General features: G+C 42.9%; 1 protein-coding gene across 2 annotated transcripts in view; it reads right to left on the reverse strand.

Annotated features, from left to right (window-relative positions):
* Positions 1–2,628: 2,628 nt before the first annotated feature.
* LOC142659129 (metabotropic glutamate receptor 6-like) overlaps positions 2,629–24,010 on the reverse strand; it is a 29,718-nt gene continuing 8,336 nt past the window's right edge. For both annotated transcript variants that reach the window (XM_075834925.1, XM_075834924.1), the window contains exons 4-13: positions 20,075–20,637; positions 14,965–15,181; positions 13,924–14,059; positions 13,098–13,252; positions 12,857–12,997; positions 11,658–11,858; positions 10,720–10,859; positions 9,474–10,409; positions 8,923–9,177; positions 2,629–4,506 (exon numbers count right to left, since the gene is read on the reverse strand). In XM_075834925.1, coding sequence (XP_075691040.1) covers positions 8,926–9,177; positions 9,474–10,409; positions 10,720–10,859; positions 11,658–11,858; positions 12,857–12,997; positions 13,098–13,252; positions 13,924–14,059; positions 14,965–15,181; positions 20,075–20,548 — 2,652 coding nt within the window. In that variant the 5' untranslated portion in view covers positions 20,549–20,637 and the 3' untranslated portion in view covers positions 2,629–4,506; positions 8,923–8,925. The remainder of the gene's footprint in view (positions 4,507–8,922; positions 9,178–9,473; positions 10,410–10,719; positions 10,860–11,657; positions 11,859–12,856; positions 12,998–13,097; positions 13,253–13,923; positions 14,060–14,964; positions 15,182–20,074; positions 20,638–24,010) is intronic.

The following is a 24,010-nucleotide window of genomic DNA, read 5'->3' on the forward strand; positions in this document are numbered from 1 at the left end:
TCAGAAGCTGCAATATAAAATACAAACAGCACAACAGAGCACTGTTGTGTCCCAGACAAATAAAAAGAATAAACCACTCCCTGCAGTGTTATAAGGGTACGTTTTCCAAGCACAAAAGGAAATCAGACACATAAAACGTATTGAGTAATTTGCAGGAAGACATAGAAACTTCTCCGTGCTTGTGCTATGACTTTCATCTAACGGTTTCTATCAGTCTCCTTGCTGTATACCAGCATTGGTCATGAACGTTGAAATCCAGAACTCGTTATTTAGCAAAAATTTTCTTCGTTTTTTTTTTTTGTCTTTTGAGCAGAGTTATCCCTTATCCTCCAGGAAGGTAGATACAGGGGCAGACTATTGGCACAGCATCTGTGAGGGGGCTCATCTTTTCTGCCCCATGCAGATGACCAGGACGGGCGCTGTACCTCTAACTGGGGGACTCATAGCATTTCACATTGATACTTCGCAGGGTGGATATCACAAGCGAATCGCAGGTGCCCTTTAATAATTGGTGACTCAGGCTTACACATTACCCTCCACCAGATGGAGGTCAGGATAATGAATTATATTAACTCTGCACCGATAACTTGCTTGGCTAGAAAAAGTTAGGACATTTTTTTTACAGGTCAGATTATAATAGGATCCAATAAATCTCACCATTATGAACATTTGTCACTGGATTCTACAATACTGGTTGGATCATGGTGATGAGGGCTATGCCCGAGTATTTAATTTTATGTTTGTGATTGCAGATTTTGATAGGTACTCCAGCCTGGGGCATCCGTACTGTGGAGGTAACCCCTGTGGTTGCTATAGGGCCGTGAAGAGGTCAAGTACATCTCTTCCACCTTCTCCATGGGCAATGTAAACCTTTACAGGGCCCCTTCGACACAGACTCTGCAACATTACAAACCAAGAGACGGATAACTGGTGCACGGGTCATGCCACCCTTGGCAGGAATGGGGGAAAAATAGAGAGGGCCAAATGCCTAGTGGCAAGCATTCCTGTCACCATGAGGGGCATTGCTATGGTGCCATTTGTGTACATTTTTCTATGCAGCTTCTCTTTCAGCCTTGAAGTGTTAACTCCGCAGCAACCTCTTGTTTATGAGGCTGACGGGTGGTCTATGTTTGAGTCATTTAGTGCAAATGTCACTGTGCAATAAAAAAAAAGTCATTTTCTTTTTTTATTTCATGCATTTGAATCATTCAGGAATATTACAGGCCTAGCTCATTCACCTAAATCATAGCTAATAAGAATGGCCATTAATAAGTCATTACCCTGCAACCATTCATACCTGATTTTACCGCTGAGACCTAGAAAGGCGCACAAATGAGATGGAAACGTCATTTAAATGTGCAAAATGTACCATTGTGATGGCTTGGTCGGCCAATTTAGTGGCTGTGCGGAAAAAGATCTGAGTCTCACATAGAAGTTATTTAAAAGACTGCAGTTCTGAGATCTCTCTTAAAGGGACAGTAACAAAAAAGAAACACTATGCTTAGGTCTGCACTGTGCAATGACAGACCCGGATCCCTGAGTTAAGTTTTCATGTAAATAACAACACATGGGCAGGGACATTATACACGGGCAGGGACATTATACACATACACGGGCAGGGACATTATACGCACGCACACACATAAATAAATATTTTAAAAAATACACACCTTACAAAGACTGTCCATGTGTGTCTCATGATAGGAGTGTCTCTTGCCACGTGTTTGAATTTTTTTTTATATGGGGACTCCCTGTCCTGGTGGCACCACCATCGTCCTCTTAGGATAGGCCAGCCTTGTAAGAGACAAGACTGGTGTGACCTTTAGTAACGACAGACCCGGGCATCGCTCTCCATGAACCCTGGATGCCCTTGTGGCGCTCACACCTTTAGACAGGATCGACTGGCTAGTCTGATCCTGGATCTTTAAAGAATCTAAAGGCAATAGCATTTTAACTTATTTGATGTAATATCAGCAATTATGGAGGTAAGGCCCGAGGTGTCATTGCAATAAGCTCCCAGAACCTGCCCCCTCCAAATATCACATGCCATTTGAGATGCTTTTGCCAACTTATTATGTGACAGAAGACACAGGTGTGTCTGCAATCTCTGTACCCACTATTGCTATCCCACTGCCTTTGGGCTGGTCATCACATTTGATGTACGTCGGCTGAACCCGGCCAACAATCTAACGCGTATGGCGATGCTCCAACTCTCGACAGCAGATGGACTGATCCTTTTGTTTGTCATATAGCGACAAGTCTGGCAGCGGCTTTCTCCCCGAGAACACGTGCACTGTTGGCGAGACGATTGTGTAAGGGGGAATAGCGGTCGGCCAAAGAATTGTTCAGCCGACAGCTATCTAAAATGTATGGCCAGGGCATAGCTATATAGGATGCCGAGGTATCAGTGGCACCTGGGCCCTGCAGCCTAAGGGGGCCCAAAAGTCTCTGCCACATCAGGCGGCATCAGTTTTACAAATGGCACAAGGTGGGGGGTGGGGAGATTACAGATTTGCATTGGAGCCCAGAAGCTTTTAGTCATGCCTCTGCCCTTAGTATGCTTTACTGGTAACATTTACGTATTGTTACATCACATCACAAAAGACACATGAGAAGGAAGTATGTTTATTCATCATCGGGAGATCATTTCCAGTAGTAAAAGCCCTTCAATTATGTAGAAATTTTTAACAACAAAATTAGGGGGTCACCTACTGTAAGAGGCTAGAGATTATATAATTGAAACAAAAATGTCCAAATAAATTTATAACATGGTATAAAGGTGAGGGAGAGTCAGGGAATGTCATCTTAAAATGGTATGTAGTACAGTGCTGAGTAGTGCGCAGCCTGTGATCCTCCATCTGTTAGGACACTACAACTCCCAGTATGCCATGGCAGCCAAAAGTTCGGAGTATTAGTGTCCCAACAGATGGCTACGGAAGCAATTGGTTGCTGATTAATGCTACTAGCGAGCTGCAGTACACTTGACAACCTGCGGGAGCACTGTCCACTGAGCAACTATGGGACTTGTAAGGCCTTGATCACAGAATGGAGATTTTGCATGTATCTCTTAAGCAAATACCAGGAGCGGAACCTAAACAGAAATAATATATAAAGAAAGAGTCTCCGGTTTTTAATCCAAAACCAGAATTGGATACAGGAGAGCAAACAAAATCTGCACTGTGTGAACCCAACCTTATGTCCTGTTTACACAAGGAGATGTGCTTCCGACAAACGAAGATTTTAATGGCAGCATAAAAGATGTGATCGGCTGACGAACGACTGTTTGCTCACTCATCGGCCGATCGCTGCCATGTTTACACAAGCCAATGATCAGGAACGAGCGATCATACGAGCGCTTGTTTTCAAGATCATCGTCCCGTGTAAAGGGGCCTTAAACGGGTCAGATATAGAGACGAACCATGTGGCTCCGGGGGTGTGGTAACACTGCTCAGTATGGCACTAGCCCCTTTCCCATTGGGAGTGTGAACCTATGTGGTATTCTCCCTCTACACAGGCACTACTACATAAGCAGTCAAGGGAGATGGAACAAGTGCCAAAACACCCCCCCCCCCCTCTCGCCTATGTATTGCCCTGCGTAGTGAAGAATATTAAACTATATGCAATGCCATTAACATTAGTAAATTTGTATGGACTTGTAACAGAGAAATAGATTCCTAAGTCACGTGAAGGGTAAGTAAAGGGCAGAAAAGGGGTTAAGCAATGCCATTCTAAAAAAGTGTAAATGACTTCCTACACAATTGTGGCAGGATTGAGGCTCATTGAAGGGATTTAAGAGAACAGGTAAGTAGCGTCATGCAGGAACGATTTTTTGTTGGATAGGATTATGGTCAGAGAGGGGTTAACTGACGTGAAGAACTTTATATAATATTACTGACCCACCTTCTACTAGACATGTAAAGCATAACTTCCAACTCTCCCATTTTTGCCCTACAAAACTGATCCTAAAAGGGGTGTGCCTATGCAAATATACCTAAAAGTAGGTGTTTCCGGTAGGGTTTGTGGGCATTCCTGTGTGGATCGGGGGCAGGGTTTGAAAATGATGGGAGTTATGATGTAAAGCATTAAGGGCTGCATGTTTTAAAGGGCATATCTTAATTAACAGAATCACCAGGTGGGCATGTAGGATTGTGGTAGAGAAGGGGTTAAGCGACACTATAAAGGATGTTGACAGGTGAAGGGTATGAAAAAGGAGGCTGGTTGGGAAAAATATTAAGTGCTGCCGTGCATAGATTTATCAGGAGAGGGCTTAATTGCTGTGCACAGCTCTGTCAAGACGAGCGGTGTTAAGTAATACTGCGCGGAGTATTTTCGAGGTTCATTTACGTTCTGCCACATTGACGAGTGCTCCTGTGGGATCCCCATCTGCTTTTATGTACCTGGATGCGCGGACGTTCAGGTCCTGTAGTGCAGCCTCGGTGAATCCTGGGCTACTGATTTCATCTGCAAAACCGCGTCAGAGGAAGGTGTGTGACCCATCACCTATACCTGCCGGCACATAAAGAAGTCAAGCATTAGTTATTAAACTAGCCTTAGGGTCTGTTCACACGCAGCAGATTTGTTGCAACAACCACCCCATGGAACGGATTTTCAGTCTCAGAAGTTTCCACAACAAATCTGCCTCGTGTGACTACACCCTTACCCTGAACAGCCTTATCTGTTCTGCAGACCTGGAATAGGCCATAAAAGAAAGCTTTTTTTTTTTTTTTCTCCATTTATTCTCACTGAAATATTTATTCCACTATTCCCTTACCCACATGTAAACAGGACGGCGGCCAACTTGGTGCAGCTTTGGCAGTACGGTAACTAACAGTTGCTAAGCAACTGGATAGAGCGTAGAATGCGGAATCGGAATCTTATGACGCCAGAAGAGCGTAATAAACCTGATTTTGTTCTTTATAAAACAAATATTTTTGGGATTTTATGCAATAAGGACTATGATGTGTCCTTTAAAAACATTACAATAGTGATCTATAAAATGCTTGTTGGATGCTGAAGTAGTGGGTGCAATTTTGTTAGCTAAATGCTGATCAGGGGCCTAGGAAATAATATACATCTGCTAAAATACTCTGTGCTGCTGGAGAACCCTGCTTTTTTCTCTAGTATTCAATTCTTAAAGGGAACCTGTCAGCAACGTTCTGCTGCCCTAGTCACAGACGCGCATATTTCAGCGGTCTGTCACTTCTGTGGGAATGTTATGACAATTTTGTGAATTTACCGTTTTAGAGTTGCAGCGCGCTGGGAGGAAGGAGTCCGGTGTATTTATAAGCTGCCACTCCTCGCAATGATTTAAAGCTTCCCCTCTATGCACAGCAATAGGGAGAACGCGGTCAATCAGCGGCTGGAGGGCGGAGGGAGCGTCAGCTTATGAATATGACGGACTCCATCCTCAGATCGCGCTGCAACATTTTAACTGTAGGTTCTCTGAAATTACATAACATTCCTACATAAGTGACAGACTGCTGAAATCAACGTGTCTGGTATAACTCAGAGGGCAGCATAAAGTGGCTGACAGGTTCCGTTTCACCCCATCCCCACATCCGCCGTATAAATACAGGGCGGAGACCAGAGTGATCTTACAGACTGAGCCTGCTCCATATGTTGAGCGTGTCAGCTGTATGTTACAGACGCTAGTTTTACCCCTTAGATGCAGCAAACAACAGCGACCATGGCATCTAAGCAGTTAGAAAGATGGCGCAGCCACCTCAGACATCCCATTGGCTCCCCTGCGATTCGATCGTGGGGTTTCCAATGGTTGTCATGGCAGCCTAGTGAAAGTCCCCCTCAGTCTGTCATCTTTATGCACCTAATAATCTCTGTATATTATACTCTGGACCTGTAAAAATCACTATATACAGCAATACAATAGTATTGCAGTACATTGTGCAAATGATCGCTGGTCCAAGTCCCCTAGGACGACTAATAGAAAAAAGTTCAATACAGTTAAATGAAAAAATGACAGCACCCCCGCAAAAACAAAACAATCTTCACGCCGCTCAATTGACAGAAAAAATAAAGCTATGGCTTTTGTAAGGTGGGTAGGAAAAAGCAAAAATTAAAAAAAGAAAAATAGCTGCGGGAAAGGGTTAAAGGGACTCTCAGTCAAAACGGATACAGTATGTGATACTTAGTGCAGGGCTTGAGCCATTTTTTTCCTGATGCCTTTTAGGCCTTGCTGTAAGTATAAGGGTTCAGTCACACGCGGCCTATTTGTCTCGTATTTCCGCAGTGTAAAATGTATAATGTAATCCTATAGGAAACATATTCTGCAAGAAATTGAAGCATCTGAGTTGCGGAATATCTTTCTCATAGTACAGTGTAAAGGACACCATGTGTGACTGCAACATCTGAAATACAGCTGAATAGTATTCCTACCAAGGTGGCAGAACAGGGCAACTCAATGACTTTGTTAAAAAGCCTTTCCCATAAACACAACACGAGTAAAAGCACGGAAAGATGGCAAGACATGCATTTCATTTTTAGATCAAATGTTTGCAAATGCTGAGTAAAGTGTCTTGTGCAGCAGACCGTGAAAATGAATGAGGACTGAAGACGAGCAGCTTTATCCTACTGTATATTATTATAACTTCACAAGAGACCCATGTAGTACGGTGACATATATGAAGCAGTGTGAAGGCCGGGGTCTGTCTCAATACACAATAGAAGAGCCCTTCCTAGGTCATTGATGTCCAACAGCTTGCCCTAGGGCCAAACGCAACTGTATGAAGGCTTTTTGTTTGGTTTTCCTGAGGATATCCATGTATTTTTTATGGGATAAACCCACAAGGGGATAAGTACAAGAGGCTTTGACAGGTCCTCAAGTCGCTGCTTAGGATCCCCTTTCAGTATCTCTCGTCTTATCCTTCAATTGACCATCAGTTATTTTCCAATACAGGCTGAACATCTGATCGGCGGCATATCTTTGTGTCAGCTTTACACGGTCTTTAGTGCTCGTTATATTCTACAACAGGCTATGGAATAAAACCCTGCAGCTGTATTTGGGGTATAGTTATAAACGGTGTTCTATACTGGGGGTACAGCTGTCAAGATCGGAAATGTCAGACAAATATAGCAAAATAAATGTCGCATCTACTCCATTTCAAGAACAGCCTTTTTATGGTGTGCCCCTGGTGTGGCCTGGCAGACCATTATTGGCAGTAAATAATATATTTAATAGTGTGGTGTACAATTTCGACCATCAGACATGAGGATAAAAATTGTAAAAATCTGACTACATATTTATAAATATGTACATAAATAAGTATTTATAAGAATTTATCACTGTGAAGTATTTCCCTGAGCTAATGACCAACATCTTACGTCAAACGTGATAGTCAAAAGACAGAATTTTCTTTCTATTGCGCCCGTACACTGCTCCGAAGAAAACCAATCAAATGAAGTGGTACATCGCTGAAACGAAGCGGCAGAAGCGTTCGGGTGAGCGATCGGTGGAGGTCTCTGTGCTCGGACCCCCATCGATCAAAACTTCTGACAGGTCAGAAAAGTTTGTTTAAACATTTAGTTACCCTTGAAAGATATCTGCACATTGTTCCCTCTGCAAATATCATTCAAGAGTAAAGCTGGCCATACACTTTAGATAGCGGTCAGCCGAACGCACATTCATCCGACAGCTATTCCTCCCGATTCCCCTAGACATGCACGCTAGCCTGAGCCGAGCCTACATGTGTTTTCAATAGGAAGAGGGGAATAAGCCGCTGCCAGACTCCTCCAGCAGCGACTTATCTCCTACAGCAACAAAGGATCGAGCATGTTGAAATCCAACACGCCGGATATTTCTATCCCCTTGACATCCGCCATCAGGGGAAGAGTCTGGATGACCCCTTATGCAGTAAAGCTTGCCCGACTGTGATCTAATGTGTGTGGGCATTCAATGGGGATAACCTGCTTGTGGCTACCGGACACTATTTTTGAAGCGGTATAGTCTGCGGAAAGCACGTCAAGAAGTGACTGGTTTTGGTAAACTACAAGGTCTCTATAGGAAAAAACGCATGCTAAAAATGCAACAAAAACGAACCACTTGAGCCCAGCCTTAAACGTCACTTGTCTTGCGGGTCATTGTCTAGCAATTGTAACATTTGCTGAGTTTATCACTACAACCGGCCATACATTAGTGATCTTATCTGTGGCCGGGTCTAGTGTTTTATTGATTGGATGCTGATCTGTCATTTGATACAAACGACTTTCCAAGAACTGCACCTGATGACCAAAAAAAAAAATCCAATAAATTAGATCAACTTTGACCGATCTGTCTTTGGCGGTTTCTGTCACGCTCGTTCGTGTCACAAAAAGGCACTGACAGTCGGCAGAAAATGGTCCAATATATCTGGTATAGCCTGAAAATCCATTCCATGTATGTGAATGGGGTTGTTTCTGCAGCATGTGTACGAATTTCTATAAACCCCATTCAGATTAACTGGACAGTCGCAGAAATTTCTGCAACAAATCTCCCACGCAATAATATACTCTAAAGGCAAACTTACACGGGCCAATGATCGGGCAAAGTGCTTGTACAAACGCTTGTTCTTGACCATTGGCTGCGGAAACGGGGCAGTGATCAACCGACGAACGGGCAAAAGCTCGTTTATCGGCTGATCAAATCTTTTATGCGGCCAAAGAAAATAGTCGCTTGTCGGCAGGACACCTCTTTGTGCTGCCGACATGATGCAAAACGTATGGGGACGAACAAGACGATTATTGCTGTTTAAAATGGAGCAAACCACGGTAATAGACCTATAGACATGCTGTGATTAACAATTGGTGCCCATTACCTTTTAAAACCACTTAAAGAGTCGAGATATATATATATATAAGCCGTGTCTACAAATAGTGATGTTACATTCGGTCACAGAACATATTCTTTGACAACAGGCTATCTGTAGATACCTTTTAACCTTTGCTCTCCGGTAGGCTTTTCTCGGGAGGTTTGCTCTCTCCATTCTGGCGGTCATTGTTTTTCTGAGACAGACGGGTGGACATAGTTGCTGCTGTTGCCACAGCTTTGAAGCTTCGCTTGCGTTTCTGCACATTCTGCTCAGGGTGGAAGAGGATGATATAAACCTTGGGCACATAAAGCATTCCCAGAGAGACGGACGCACTCAAACTCATCGACACCGTTAACGTGGTGGTCTGGATATAGATCTAAGTGAATGGGTTCAAATAAGAAAGTCGACTTCGTTACTGGAAGTTGGATGGTGACTATGGTGAGATGATTCCAACCAGTGGATGTCAACGAGACATGGATGAACCATGCAAATGCTGGGTATGGCCTCCCATAAATTTGGAAGATGATGGTGTATATTGAACAATGGGTTCTTCACGGACCACATGGGTAAGGGATGTGGTATATGCATGATCACATAACACTGAAAGAAATAATAACATGATGTCAATAAATAATAAATTAAATAGTAAAAACAGCAAGCAGTGTAATTCACCTTCTCAGCAGACTGTGCAGTGCCAAAGAAGATAGGGACAAATGCCAGCCATACAATACAAGTGGTATACATAGTAAAACCAATAGGTTTAGCCTCATTGAAGTTTTCCGGCACCCCACGGGCCTTCACTGCATATACAGTACAGGTGACCATCAGCAGGATCGAGTACATTAGACAACTAACAAGGGACAGGTCCGACATGTCACATTTCAATACCCCTCTGGCAAGCTCAGGGTTGGGTGTCCTCTGCTCTTCATAGTCAATTACACTGTGTGGGGGAAGAATTACCAACCACACGGCTGTTCCCAACAGCTGCACAGAAATTAAACTGAACGTGAGAACCAACTGAGACGCAGGACTGATGAAGCGAGGAGGACTCACTGAACGTTTCCCCTGTTCAAAGATGCGATAGATCCTGTTGGTCTTGGTCAGAAGAGCGGCATATGAAATACACATGCCTAGACCCAGGAAGAGCCGCCGAAGGGCACAAACGGCTATGCCAGGCTCTGCCATCATCAGGAAGGTAATTGCATACATTAAAAAGATTCCCGTTAGCAAAACATAACTTAGTTCTCGTCCAGATGCCCTCACGATTGGAGTGTCATTAAAACGTACCAGGGTCCCCACCACAAATAGGGTACTGAGTATGCCCAAAATAGACAAAAAAAGAGGCAGAACTGCCCAGGCAGAATGCCACTCCAGTTTGACAATGGGTGTTGGGCGGCAGGCAGTTCGGTTAAGGTTTGGCCTCATGTCAAAGGGACAAGCTTGGCAGTTAAAGTCATCCAGCTGGAATTGGTACCCGTCACACAGCTCACAATGCCAGCAACATGGCACTCCCTTTACCATCTTTTTTCGCTCTCCTGGTTGACAGGGAAGGCTACAGACAGATGATGGGATATCTGACTGCCCTCCATACCACTGCATCTCTTCAATCTGCAAAATTAAAAAAATCATACTTATTTAATACCCAAGTGCCAACACATAACACGGGTCTGATACTTACCACCCAGGTGTTGCCCGAACATATTTGAACCCTTAAACCACCATATTACCTGTCTATCAAATTCCTAGAAATTATTATATATATACACACACACACACACACATTACAAAGTGTTAAACTTTTTCTTAAAAATATGTATTTATTGTTTTCTTTTGTAGCTGTAAACCTTAAATAAAAATTTAAATTATGAAAAAATATATATATTTAGATTTGTGTTAATCGCTATAGAAAAGCACTCACATTGATCCGTAAATATTCCGTCCACTGTCCAATCGCTTTGTAGGATGGAGCGGAACTATTTGTCGTCTGATACTGGAAAATGTCATAGCGCCCTGGTGCATCCCCATTTTCATTGAACATCACAGGTGTTCCGGCACTTCCTGTGCAGGAGGAAAAAAAAAATAAAAAATACGGAATGAAGATGAAGATCTCTATAGAAAGCATTGATTAGACATACTATAATAAAGAGTGTTTCAGGTTCAAATAAAGTAGAGTCCCTAGTAAATATGTCCTTAAAGGGGTTATCTGGTACACAGCGAGTTTAAGAATTAATTGTGAAGAAACGTGTAATGCTTTATTTCCCCTAAGGAGGCGCTGCAGGGAAATTTAACACATGGCGCCAGGTTACACCACAGATTTCAGCCGCTACAGCGGGACACCCTGCGATCACCCTTCCATTGAGGGACTGTGCTAACAAAAAGATTGTCCAAAGTTGACAACCCCTTTAAGTCAATATTTAGCGGTTATAAATGCTTTTTGTCCATACTTAATCATGTGATTCTTGGGAGTTATATCCACTGAATGTTTGATATGTGAGGGAGGTGATGCTCATTTAAATTCTATCCTATGAGACCAGAATGAAACATCTGTTAAATAAATGGCAAGGTGGTCAAGAGACCATTTTCCCTCTGGACCTCTCTTGATTTTAGAGATTGCTAGGTGCTCCCCTAAAGCGCATGACCAACCCAATACTGCAAGGTCCAGAGGACAGTCTTAGCCATGATCTAATGCATTCCCATAAGAGCCTTATATTGTAATGACGGAGCTATTGCTCCAGTATCTTGGACGCAAAACATTTGATAACCCCCCTCTATGGCCAAAATTTGGCAGCCCCACACTCACATACAACAATGATAAACTTGGGTTATAGGAACAATGAATGATCGCCTGAGTCTTACCATTAAAATTAACTCTGCGAATGTACTGTAAGAGCAGCCGTCCGTCCATAGGATCCATCCGGTCACAGACCCCCAGGCTCCCAGCACAAAGTTCGATGTGCATATGGTGTAAAGCATAAGCCATGGCGTACACTGCATCGATGACAAACTGGACTTTTCCCTCTTGTTCATAAATGGAGTCTCTGGCAATCCTCTCCTCTCCTGCGATAAAAATAATCCGTTTGTCAGGCCACTAACTGAACGGGCTTGAGATATTACCAACACTTCCCGAACCACAAGTTGTCAATTCCCTTGCCCCACGCCTCTTCATGACTTTATTAGGGTGCGGTCACACGCGGCAGATTTTGTTGCAGAAATTTTCTGCGATTAAAAATCAGTTCCATTCATCTGAACGGGGTTTGCAGAAGTCCATGCACCTGCTGCAGAAACAACCCCATTTAGATGAATAGAACGATTTTCCAAAAATAGCGCCACTCTTGTCTACAGGTGGAGTGTGGTATTGCAGCTCAGCCGTATTCACTTCAATACCAAACACAACCCATGGGGAGATGTGGCGCTGGTTCTGGAAGATAGCAGTCAGTCGTCTACTCCTGGACAACCCCTTTAATAATTCCTGACACTTGTCCGTGCCCCATAAATTGTTATGCCAGGGGTCAGCAACCGACGGGACTTCATCTGTTGTTAAACTACAATTCCCAGCATGCCCTGACAGTTTTTAACTGGAATAATGAAGCCTTTGGCTGTCAGGTCATGCTGGGTGTTGTAGTTTCACAACAGCTGGAGTGTCGAAGGTTGCCGACACCTGTGTTATGCATTTCTGAACACGTGCATATCCAGTAAACTGTGCTATTACTGTAATCTGCTCGGGTGTAGGCAGGGTTTTCAGACACTGGCCCCAACGGGCCATGTTGCGTATGGGCCCTTTTAGGACCTGTGCCCACTAGAGGATCTTCTGCCAGGTCTATCTAGCCTGGACTCTTGATTACCTGCGTCGGTCCTTGCCACCCCATTTATAATAATCAAATACTGAAAGCTTACTCATATAGGAGGCAAGGATAAGTGTCTCATTACATCTGTCCCTTGCAATTTTACGTTACTCATATTCATTATATACAATACCAACCACCAGTCCTCATGGTATAGTAGTAAATACAGGGAGCACTGACTACCATTAGACACCTATCATAAAATCTAAATACCGGTGCACTTTCGTCTGGTCTCTTCCGGTTGAGCAGCAGATCGGGTCAATTTGCATTTAAAATCATCTTCCCAAAACTCTGCAAACCATATATTGCGCCGATTATTCTCCAGCGTTCGGCTCATAAAATACTGATCAAATCCTTAAAAAACAAACAAAAAAAAAACAGAAGTGGAAAAAAAAGGTGATGTCAAGTGTGGACTATGTTTAAAATTTACTTCATAAGGACGCCATGTGTTTACCATCAATAGACGCTCTTTTTGGTAGAATAGTCACAGCACCTTCCGCTACTTCTTCCAGACCCAAAACAGGAGACGTCTTGGACCCCCAGCTGTCTGAACCCACCCACAAAAAATGACCTGTATGATTGGCTCGATGTGCTGCCTCTAAGACACGCCTACGGAAGAAAACGAATTATTATTGCTTTCATTTATACAGACGTTTTATAAAAAAGACAAATAGAAGTAGATAAAAAAATAATAAGGCAGTAGGGAATCACCAGATCGAAGATGAAGACCTGGTTTGCAATATTGCACATTGGTAGGTTATGGGCTATTTATGCAGTGATACATAGTCTTCTCCAACATCGACTCATATCTGGACAAATTTGGCATTCTGGCAGCCATATTGGTTGTTGCTCATCTTTCCCACAAATCAATAATTTTTGATTCAGCGGTTTCCTAATTTTAACAACTTGACAGTAGAGGACTACTCAGATACATGAGGACCTTTTACATGGGACAATTACCGGGGAACGAACGCTTGTACGAACGCTCGTTCCTGATCATAGGCTGTGTAAACAGGGAAGAAATCACATCTGATCACATTTTTTATGCGGCCCAAAAAAATGGTCGCTTGTTAGCAGCACGTCTCCCCGTGAACAGTGGACGTGCTGCCGACATGATGCAAATGTATGGGGATGAATGATCGTATTACCAATCGTTCGTCCCCATACTCCCAATCATTGCTCCGTTTAAATGGAGCCTACGAGCACCAACCATGGTGCTATATTGCCTATCGGCGCTTGTTTACCGGGCAGAAAATCTGCCTGTGTCAAAGGGCCCTTACTTGATGTCATCTTCATTGGCAAAGATAATGATGCCTCGGGCATTGGGCGTCTCCAGCAGCCTCCGTATGACTTTTTCAAACTCTCCGGGACGAGGTTCCCGTGGAATCTTGATAGACTGAGCAATACAAACACCCCCTGCCGGACAAAAACAAAAAACATCATAAGTTAACGAGGATCTGTCACTAGTTTAGTAATGCCCGATCTCCTAGCTAATCTAAAAGGCGCAGACACACTGATAATGCTGGTGAAAATTGAGTCCCTAAAGGTTTATTATTTTAAAAGTCATTTGCTTTTTTTCTAAAAATATGCTAGACAAGTGGGTGCCAACACCAGCGATTCTCCTGAGGTGGCGCTATCTCACAGCCTCTGACCTGTCCTATCAGCATGAAGCTGCTTCATACAGTGTAAGAGACTGAGGCTGGAGGGAAGGGGATCATTTCAAATAGCCATATCTCGGGCTGTGGACCACCTAGAACAGCGGTTCTGGTAGCATATGAAAGAGGACAGTCGAATCTTTCAAACGGCACAAGGTTCTAGCTGTGAAAGAACCGGAGGTATCACCAGTTGAAAACACAGTCGGGAACGGAAGCTGTATACTATATGATCACGAGGTGTTGCTAGGACAGGAAGAGAACTGTATGAGAAGATTGGACAGCATTATACAGAAAACATTACACCACCCAGAGTGAAAAGAATGGGTCACCTCCTATTTGAGCCACATTAGCATATTTAGAAAAATGCGCATAACTGCAAATAAACGTTTTGAAATACAATTTACACTGTAGTTATCAGCATCATAGCGCCTGTTAGATTGGTGAGGAGATAGGGCGTTAATAAACTAGTGACCGAGCCTCTTTAAATCCTTATGTTACAATAAAAATATATTGGAGATTTATCAAAACTGGCACAAAAGAAAACTAGTTGCCATGACAAACAACCAGGTTGCTGCTTTATTTTCCAAAGGGCCTCTGAAAAACAAAAGATGGGATATTATTGCCTGCTAGGGGCATCAGTCTTGATAAATTGGAATAGGAACTCACCGGCTTCACGAGAGATCTGGACAAAGGCCTCCACTCCACTTTCTCCATAGTTCCCCTCGGACGCCAGTGTGGATACGTAATTCCATCCAAGTGCTTTAACAATGTCGACCATGGCTTGTGCCTGGTAGGAGTCAGGCGGCACCACACGAGAGAAGAAATCATACCGGTTATTGTCACTGAGCTCCGGGGCGGTGGAAGCGTAACTTATTTGTGGAATCTGAAAAAAAAGTGAAAATCAGACAGCAAATATTACCACATTGGACAATCTCTTTCTGTATGAAGGGTCCCCGATCACAGGGTGTCCCTCTTTCTGTAGCCCAGCTTTTCTGCAAGTGTCTCATTTCCTTGCCTCTAAAACAACCCCATAAACAATAAAAACACTATAACAAGCAAGAAGTGGATACGGTCGATTTATATAAAATCACGCACTTCTACGGTTTAATTTATCCTGCATATTACAGATCATGAGCGGAAATAATTCTCATGCAAAAAAAAAAAAAAAAAAAAAAAAAAAGGCTTCAGCATCTGTATGTGTATCTTTTGTCTGACACACAAACATAATCCCTAGTTTAGCACATGGAGGGTGGGTGTCACGAACGACCCACATAATCTCTAACCTTGCATACTGCCAGTCCGAGGAAGCTTTACACATATCATTTCATTACTATGAGCAAGTCTAGCCTAAATTATTGCAAGGTCTCGATCCTGACACGTATAGATCATCTGCAGCTTGATACAAAAAGGTCCTTAGCCAGATATTAATGGTGCGAGAATATCGAAACCATCTATAGCATCATGAAGAGCAGACAATCTATAGCAAAGCGGAGATAGACTTTTAAATTTGCCATTTTCGTGAGATAGGTTGTCAATTTAGTATCTATGTTGCTCAAAATAATACAGAAGTTTTCCATAGAGGAAATTAAGGATCCAAAGGGGACAGGGCTTTTTAGTACCATATAGTAGCTGCGCCCTATTCATCAACGTGGTGTGCCCATGTATTCCCAGGGCACGCGGCATAGAAAATGACTACAGACGGTGAAGTACGTCCTTTTGTTGACAAAATGGTATAGACACACAAAGTACTACTTCCCTGTCTCTCCATGTACATGGTGGAGTTGTAGTTAGTATCACCTTCCTGTAAATGAGGTGGGATCAGATAGTGCTGCCTCCTTCTCTCTTCCTGTAAACAACGTAAGCACAGATAGTGTGACCACCACTCTCCCCCTAGAAGGGTCCTCTTACACGGCCGGCCCGGCATGAGCCGTGTAAACGAACGTCAATCAACGACAGCTCGTTGATGGGCGCTCGTGCGCTCCTTTCACAAGGAGCCAAGTATGGGGACGAGCAATTGTTACTCCGATCGCTCGTCTCCATGTTTACACAGTGCGCTGCCGACAACGATAATATTCCTTGCAGCATGAATGTTACGATCAGCCGATGAACGAGCGTTTGCTCTTTCATCAGCTGATCGCTGAACTGTTTACGCAGGGCAATGATCGGGAAGGAGCGTTCTTGTGAACACTCGTTTGCTCGATAATTGGCCGGCGTAAAAGGGCCTTTAGGCCCAGTTCACATCATGTTTGTGGTGTATAATTAGTGTGTCCGCCAGGAAAGCTCCCGACGCTCACACTAAACGTGTTCATAGGGTTAGATTAGTCCGACAGAGGCCAAAAGAGTGTCCTTTAGGCCTCAGTCGAGCCAGTATATGGGAAAAAAAGTATGGAATAGCATAGTTGACTACGCTATTGCGTACAACAGAATCTTAGAGAAAAAAAAAGAAGTGCAATATATATTTTTTTTTTTATAAGGGAGCCTATGGGTGACGAATGACACTTTATGGCATCTGTCACAAACGAAATGAGTGTTTTATGAGGTATATGTTAAATGGATCCTATTATAGTCTAGAAGTGATAGATGCCACAGTCGTCACAGCCTATGCTTCACATAGAGGTTGGGAGCTTTCCCGACATATACACTAAACATATAGCCAAAAACGTGATGTGAATAAGGAATTTAGAAAGTATGTAGACTTAACTAGAAATTGAAAATCACACAAAGACAGTGAGATGTCCCCAACCACATATGATGACAATGACGTCTAAGTGGGCCCAACAATCACATAAAAGTGTTCAACGCTAAATAAAAATGTCACAACAAATAATGAGGATTGATCCTTATTATTCTTTATGGCCAAAGGCCCCATTTACATCAGAATTTTTATTCTGCTTTTGACGTATACGCCAGCACAAGCTCCCGACGTATACGTTAAAGGTAGGCTGTGGCGGATACCCAATAGCGTCGTTCACCACCGTAGACTAGAATTGTATCCATTTAACATATACGTCATGAAAAGTTCATGAAGTATATGTTTTAACAGATGCATGGGACATATGCCATACAGTGGCGTATGTCACCCATAGGCTCCCACAATAAAAAAAAAAAGTATACCACGCGGTACAAAAATAATAATTTGCAGGATCTAGTTGGATGGAAAAAAATATAGCGACACACACCAGCCCGATGGAGGCTTAAAGCACACTCTTTTGGACTACGTCAGGCTATCGGAGTCCTATGGGCATATTTAGCGTGTACGCCGGGAGCTTTCCTGGCGTACACACTAAATGTATGATGTGAACGGGGGCCTAAACAACCTCTAGTTTAACACTCCAGTATACGTACTGCAACATATTGAAGGCCAACCAAACAAGTGGACAGTTATTAACACAGAGATATAGATGTCATATATATATATATCTAGGTTAGCAGTCATATATATATATATATATATATATGTTTGCAAGTGAATTAAATCTGAAAACAAGTGACAGGGATTTCTGTAATGTCCGCACATGAGCAGTCCATACACAGTGCACAGGCTGACATAAACAGCGCTCGCTTCCTGCTGTCGCCGCCTGCAGGAAAACAGGGAAGTTTTCACCATTACACCGCCAGCTTATCTCTTCTGATTTTATATTATAATACTTACGGTTTTGGAGCTTCAGTTTCACATCAGTGAGCGAACCTACATGCTGTAGAAAAGCATATCTATACAGAAGGACGGATACACCCATGCTTCATATTCCTTGGTTAAGATGCATAATTGCATGTGTTTTTCTGTGCATAAGTAACTGCAAAACTGAAGCTTTTTTTTTAGTTTTTTTGTTTTGCATAAGTTATCCAATCCGTCTCTCATTAGCCTATGGTGTAATGCACACAACAGTATTACGGATCCATAAAATGGTGCACATAAAGTCCAGTTTTACAGGCGAGAATACGGTGCCTCACAGAGCAACTATACAGAACCAGAGAGACTCTGTACGGGATCCGTGCACATTGCAATGTGAAAAAAAATAGAGCAGAGAAAACAGACAACAGCGCAGCTCACTAGTCTGTACCGAAAACCTGGCTTTCAGGGTTTGTTCACACGTAGTGTAAACACTGCAGAATTTTTGGCCGGATTTTCTGTGTGGAAATTTTTGTGTTTTCACAAGACAAATTGACATGCGGATTGAGAATCTGCACTACAGGTAAATTATAGCACTTCTTTTCTGCTGATTTTTTTACGCAGCGTGTGGGTGAGATTTGTTAAAATCTCATCCACTTTGCTGCTACTGTAATACGATGCAGATTTTCTACAATTAAACCGGTTACGGAAAATCTGCAGTTAATCCGCCCCATGTGCACAGACCCTAAGGACATCTTCTTCTAGATACAATTTCTTCAATGTGCTCAAAGAGGTTAATGTTCTTTTCTGCACAGTATTTTACATGTTAGAGCAGCACTTTGTGCTCCAGAGCTGCTCTTCCTGCTGCAACTCAAGGCAGGAAATAAAAAACCATGGATCTCCTTTAAGGAAGATATATTTTTTTTGTAGTCATTCTGTACAGACAACAGATGGGTTGGTGAAAGGATCTATTAAAAAAAAAATCAATGAAGCCAAGTTGCAAAATTGACATGGAAAAAAAATGTTTGCTTGCTTTTTCTCCTTTAGGGCTCATTCACACCACAGTGTGTCCAGACAGTGATATAACAAAAATAGATAGCAAATATAATAGATTGCTAGAGGAAGAGGTGACATTTCACCACTTTCCGCCTTTGTAGTTTATGTAAATAAAGCTTATTGTATAATGAAACTTTTGTAAAATCGACTTTGTGTTACAGTTCCTAACCATATTCAAAGATCTCTGCTTGCTTTCCAACCATTAAGAAATTCTTGTATAAACCCAGAGGCTAGAAACCGATAGACCTAATACATCTTACAGGTGGATACAACTAAATCCAGTCTAGTCAATCCTCTGTGAGCTCAATACGCACATAGCAAAGCAGCGTAGGTAATAGGTATCAGTCCGGAGTTCAGGTTACGTCCCAGAGGATTGTCTAGACTGTATATAGTTGTATCCTCCTCTCAGTTATGTGAGCGGGACTAGGTCTGTAAAGACTTCCAGTCTCTGATTGTAAACAAGAAGGTTTCCATTCACTGACAGCAATCAGATATCCCATACATGGTGAGGGATTGAAATGAGAAGTAGATTATATCATACAGTGATTAAATAGGTTTGCTTACCAAACGAAGGGTCCAGTCACACATTGTGGTTCAGGTGAGGTTAGAACTGCATCGAAAAAACACATCTGAACACCGCATGCGTTTTGGAGCGATTTGATGCGGTTGTGTGTTTTACCGTCACGCAAAATTTTTATTAAATTGTGGTAAAAAAAATACATGCGGTTTTCAGATGCGATTTTTCAATGCCATTCTAACCGCACCTCTACGTGTGAACGGACCCTCAACGATGGCATATCACTAGGATACAGGATTGGTGGAAGCGTGACCGCTGGGACCTCCCCTGAGCCCTACAACAAAGGGGTTGCGCTCCCTTCAGCTTTTTCTAGGCACAGCACCGTTCCCTACCAGGTGCTGTGCAGAGAACGGCAACATAGCCGATGCCCCCTTTGTTCTAGGGATCGGTGCGGTTGGACCCCCATCGATCAGCTCGTGATGGCACATCCTAGTGAAATGTAGCCTGAGAAAACACCTTACATAAAACCTGATCACTAACCCTGTGGACCATAAAGTGGATATAGAAAAAAAGAATGATGAAGAATTTCTTACAGCAAACAGTCTCAACACATTGGCCACCATGATGGAGACTGAACTGGCAGAGGCTCCGATAACGCCAACAACCCTCTCCGGACGACTGAGAATGGCGGGTTCTCCATTGGAACATCGTATGTCGGAGGTGTCCTTCTGAATCAGAGCTTGAACAAATGTTAGCGACTGCTCCAGAGCGTAGGTGTCCCGAGAGCATGTGTCTAAAATCCGCGCCCCAAGCGTCAAATTAGGAAGGAGTTCAGGATCCCCATTAATTTGATCCAGCGCGTATAACATCGCTTCCATTCGATGAATTCCGGCTTCCTTCTTTATTTCTCCACACGGGACTCCGGCAGGTCCCTTGGCATGGACCGGAAACAGACCTCCTAAAGTGATGTCCCCATCTATCTTAATTGAGTGAGGCTGAGTATTCTGCTGGGCCTCAACTCCCCTATGCAAGAGGAGGAGAAAGAAAAGTGCTCGGGGCGATCCCATATCTTTCGGAGATCCCCTCCAAGGAGGACTGAAAATCCTGTTGTCTCTGTCATTCAGGCTATATCCAAAAACGTATGATTGGGAGCGGTCTGTGAAGAAGAAAGATCGTGAATTGAACAAGGTCCGTGCAATCGCAGAACAAGGCTTTTTAGGCTACATGATAAACTGGACTCTATAGGAAGACATGATGAAGACGACTGATGGGGGTTATCATTAGGTTTGTAGGGGTCATGGGACGGCTGGTTACAGGGAAGTAAACAGAAATGGGGAAAAAAAAGGAAAGAAATGGAGGAAAAATATGAAAATGAATGTATCTGAACCTTCACAGGATAAAGAAAGAGGGGGTAGAGTCGTCGCACAGTCAGTTCAGAGTCCTGCCAGTGACAGTGTGCCCGGGGGCATCTCTGCATCTATTCTTTAAATCCTATTTATAACTAAGCGAACCCACAGACGGCACAGCTTTCTACACAGCGCTCATGTGAAATCTAGTAACAAAAATGTACATCTCCTGGAGAATAGGATGCAGCCCCTCCAACGTTCACCAATGAGATACCGCATATCCGCAGCAAACCAATGTGATAAAGGGCATATATAGCCTCTGATGAGTCAGCCAATGTGACACAGGACATATATAGCCTCTGATAGGTATCCCAAGAGGACGTATACTGCCCCGTTAAATATTTACAATGTCATTACAGTGTTGTAATGCTCAACGCTGGCGTCCAATATGCTCGCCGGCATGACATACAGATGTAGCAGAGCTAAATATGTCCCCGAACCCTTACATTGGTGAAGCTCTTTCTAAAATAAACAGGTATTCCACGATAAACTAAATTTGATATGCCAAATAGGTCTGGTCAGGAAGGTCCGACCGACGGGAACAGGATGCCCAGTCCCGTTTAGCCTTTTTCCCATCCCCTATAATGGAGACTGACCGTACACAAGTGGTTACCACCATAGAGATGCGGGAATCGGATTGTGGGGGGGTCTTAGCGGTCGGACCTCCACCCAGAACGATGGCTTTTTTGAGACACCAGTGCCGGTCTGGTCCTGAGCTAGGGCTCCCCTCTCCGTGTGCCCCATAGTAGCAAGTAGTGATTATGGACCTATGGTGTGATCAGGCTGCTAAAGACACATATAACCTGTGTAACATATAGCTACATAGAAATAAAGTTGTAAATAGTAAAAACACATCTAATGACCGATTATGGTTTATTGCAAAATCACAGCCAAACGCAGCGTTTCTTGCATAGTTGCTGCGATTTTGCAGCAATCACAGCAATAAGCCGCCATTTCAGCATAGGAGTCTCTCGCATACTGTAAAACGTAGGATATAAACATGACACCATGTACACTAGGGAGCCACAAATAACTGAATTACTGTCCTGCTGTCAGGAGGAGTATAAAGGATGCGGGAGCAGATATAATGGATTACGATGGCATGTGTTTAGGAACGTAAGAAGAATTATGGCTGGAAAGGACGCAGATGATCTAAAAACACAGAGCACTCTAATAAACTATTCACAATCTGGGACTCTGGTCCTTCTGGCAATTAATCATCAAGAATAATACGGATGTGTTAATGAGCCACGCTCAGGGGCTATTAAGGTGTTAATATGGCAATCCAATCTGTAACCCATTCAGTACAGTACTCATGTGAACGCAAAGCATTAAAGGGGTTGTCCAGTTTAGAAAACCCATTGTCATACACCCTATTAGGGTGAGATAATAGGGGGGTCCCGTATTCAGGATCCTAATTGCTTGGTCAGAGTGGAGAGCGGTTACAAAGAGCGTCTCTCGCTCTTGAGGACCTGTCCTGTCTAAGGCCAGATTCACACGAACAAGTGCCATTTTTCACGTCCGAGTTGCCCCCGTGCGGGTCCCCTTTTCACGGATCCCCATAAACTTGTCTATCGAGGGATCCGTGAACCCGGAAGAAAATAGGACATGTTGGCACGGTCCGGTAAAGCAACAGCTGTGTGAACGGCCCCATTGAAATACACCCATCCGCGTGCCGGCCGTTGTTATAACTTCCGTCACACGGACGTATACTACGGTCGTCTGAATTGGGCCTTACACAAACTCATTGATGTGAATAGGAGAACTGTGTAATGCTTAATTTCCCCTGTGGTGGTGCTGTGATCTTTGTGATCATCTTATAGTCAAAGAAAGCTTCTAACAAGTAGGAATTGTCCAAAATGGAGAACTCTTTTAACCCGTTAGTGACCGCCAACACGCCTTCTCACGGCGGCCACTAACGAGCTTTATTCTGATGCATACGCCTTTTCACAGCGCTGCATCAGAATAAATCTGCAGCGCCGAGAGCAGTTAAAACTCCCTGTCCTAGGCTACCTCCGGTAGCTGAGAACTTGGGGCATCGCTACTCGATATCCGCCCGTTTAACCCCTTAGCAAGAGCTGCATCTAAGTGGTTTTGGATAGCGGGAGGGAGCTCCCACTCTCACCCCACTGGCACCCTATGAGATAGCAGGGTGCCAGTATCTTATATGGCAGCCGGGGGCCTAATAAAGGCCCCCAGGTCTGCCTGTAGTGGATGCCTGCTAGGTCATGACACTGGCATGGCCTAGCGGATGCCTGTCCGTTGTAAAAGGACAGGAAGTATTGCAAGTGTATTATAACAGCAAAGTGAAGTCCCCTAATGGGACTAGTGTAAAAAAAAAAAAAAAAGTTGAATAAAGTTAATAAATAAAATAAAACCTTAAAAACACACTTTTTCACCTCACAAAATGCTTTATTATGAAAAAATAAATAAAAAGTAAACACGTTACACATATTTGATATTGCCGCATCCGTAACGACCAACTATAAAGCTATTATGTTATTTAACCCGCTCAACCAACTCTGTATAAGAAAAAACAACATTAAATGCCAGAATCGCTGTTTTCTGTTCATCCCGCCTTAAAAAAAAAAATGTGATAAGTGATCAAAAAGTTGCGTGTACTCCAAAATGGTACCAATAGTAACTACACGTGGTCCTGCAAAAAAAAAAAACAAAAAAAAAAAAAACAAAACACAACCCTCATACAGCTGTATCGGCAAAAAAATTAAAATGTTATGGCTCTTCAAACATGGACAGACAAAACCAAATAATTTAATAATTTTGAAAAAACTGTTTTTACATAAAAGTAGTAAAATATAAGAAAACTATCAATTTGGTATTGTCGGAATCGTAATAACCCACTGAATAAAGTTATGTTATTTAATTTAAAAAAAAAGTTAGAGCTCTTGGAATGCAACGATGGAAAAACGTAAAAAATAGCTTGATCATCAAATTTTAAAATAGGCTGTCACTAATGGGTTAAACAGAGACATATTGAAAGCTTCAGATCCTCCTGTACCTGAGTGCATGTGTTTTGTATTTTCTTGCTTATTAAAACCCCCAAAAAATCTAAGAATTACTTGATTTAAAAAAAACATTACAAATTACTATTTTTTTTTTTAA

Source organism: Rhinoderma darwinii, chromosome 8 (assembly GCF_050947455.1).
Source record: "Rhinoderma darwinii isolate aRhiDar2 chromosome 8, aRhiDar2.hap1, whole genome shotgun sequence".
Classification (NCBI taxonomy): Eukaryota; Metazoa; Chordata; class Amphibia; order Anura; family Rhinodermatidae; genus Rhinoderma; species Rhinoderma darwinii.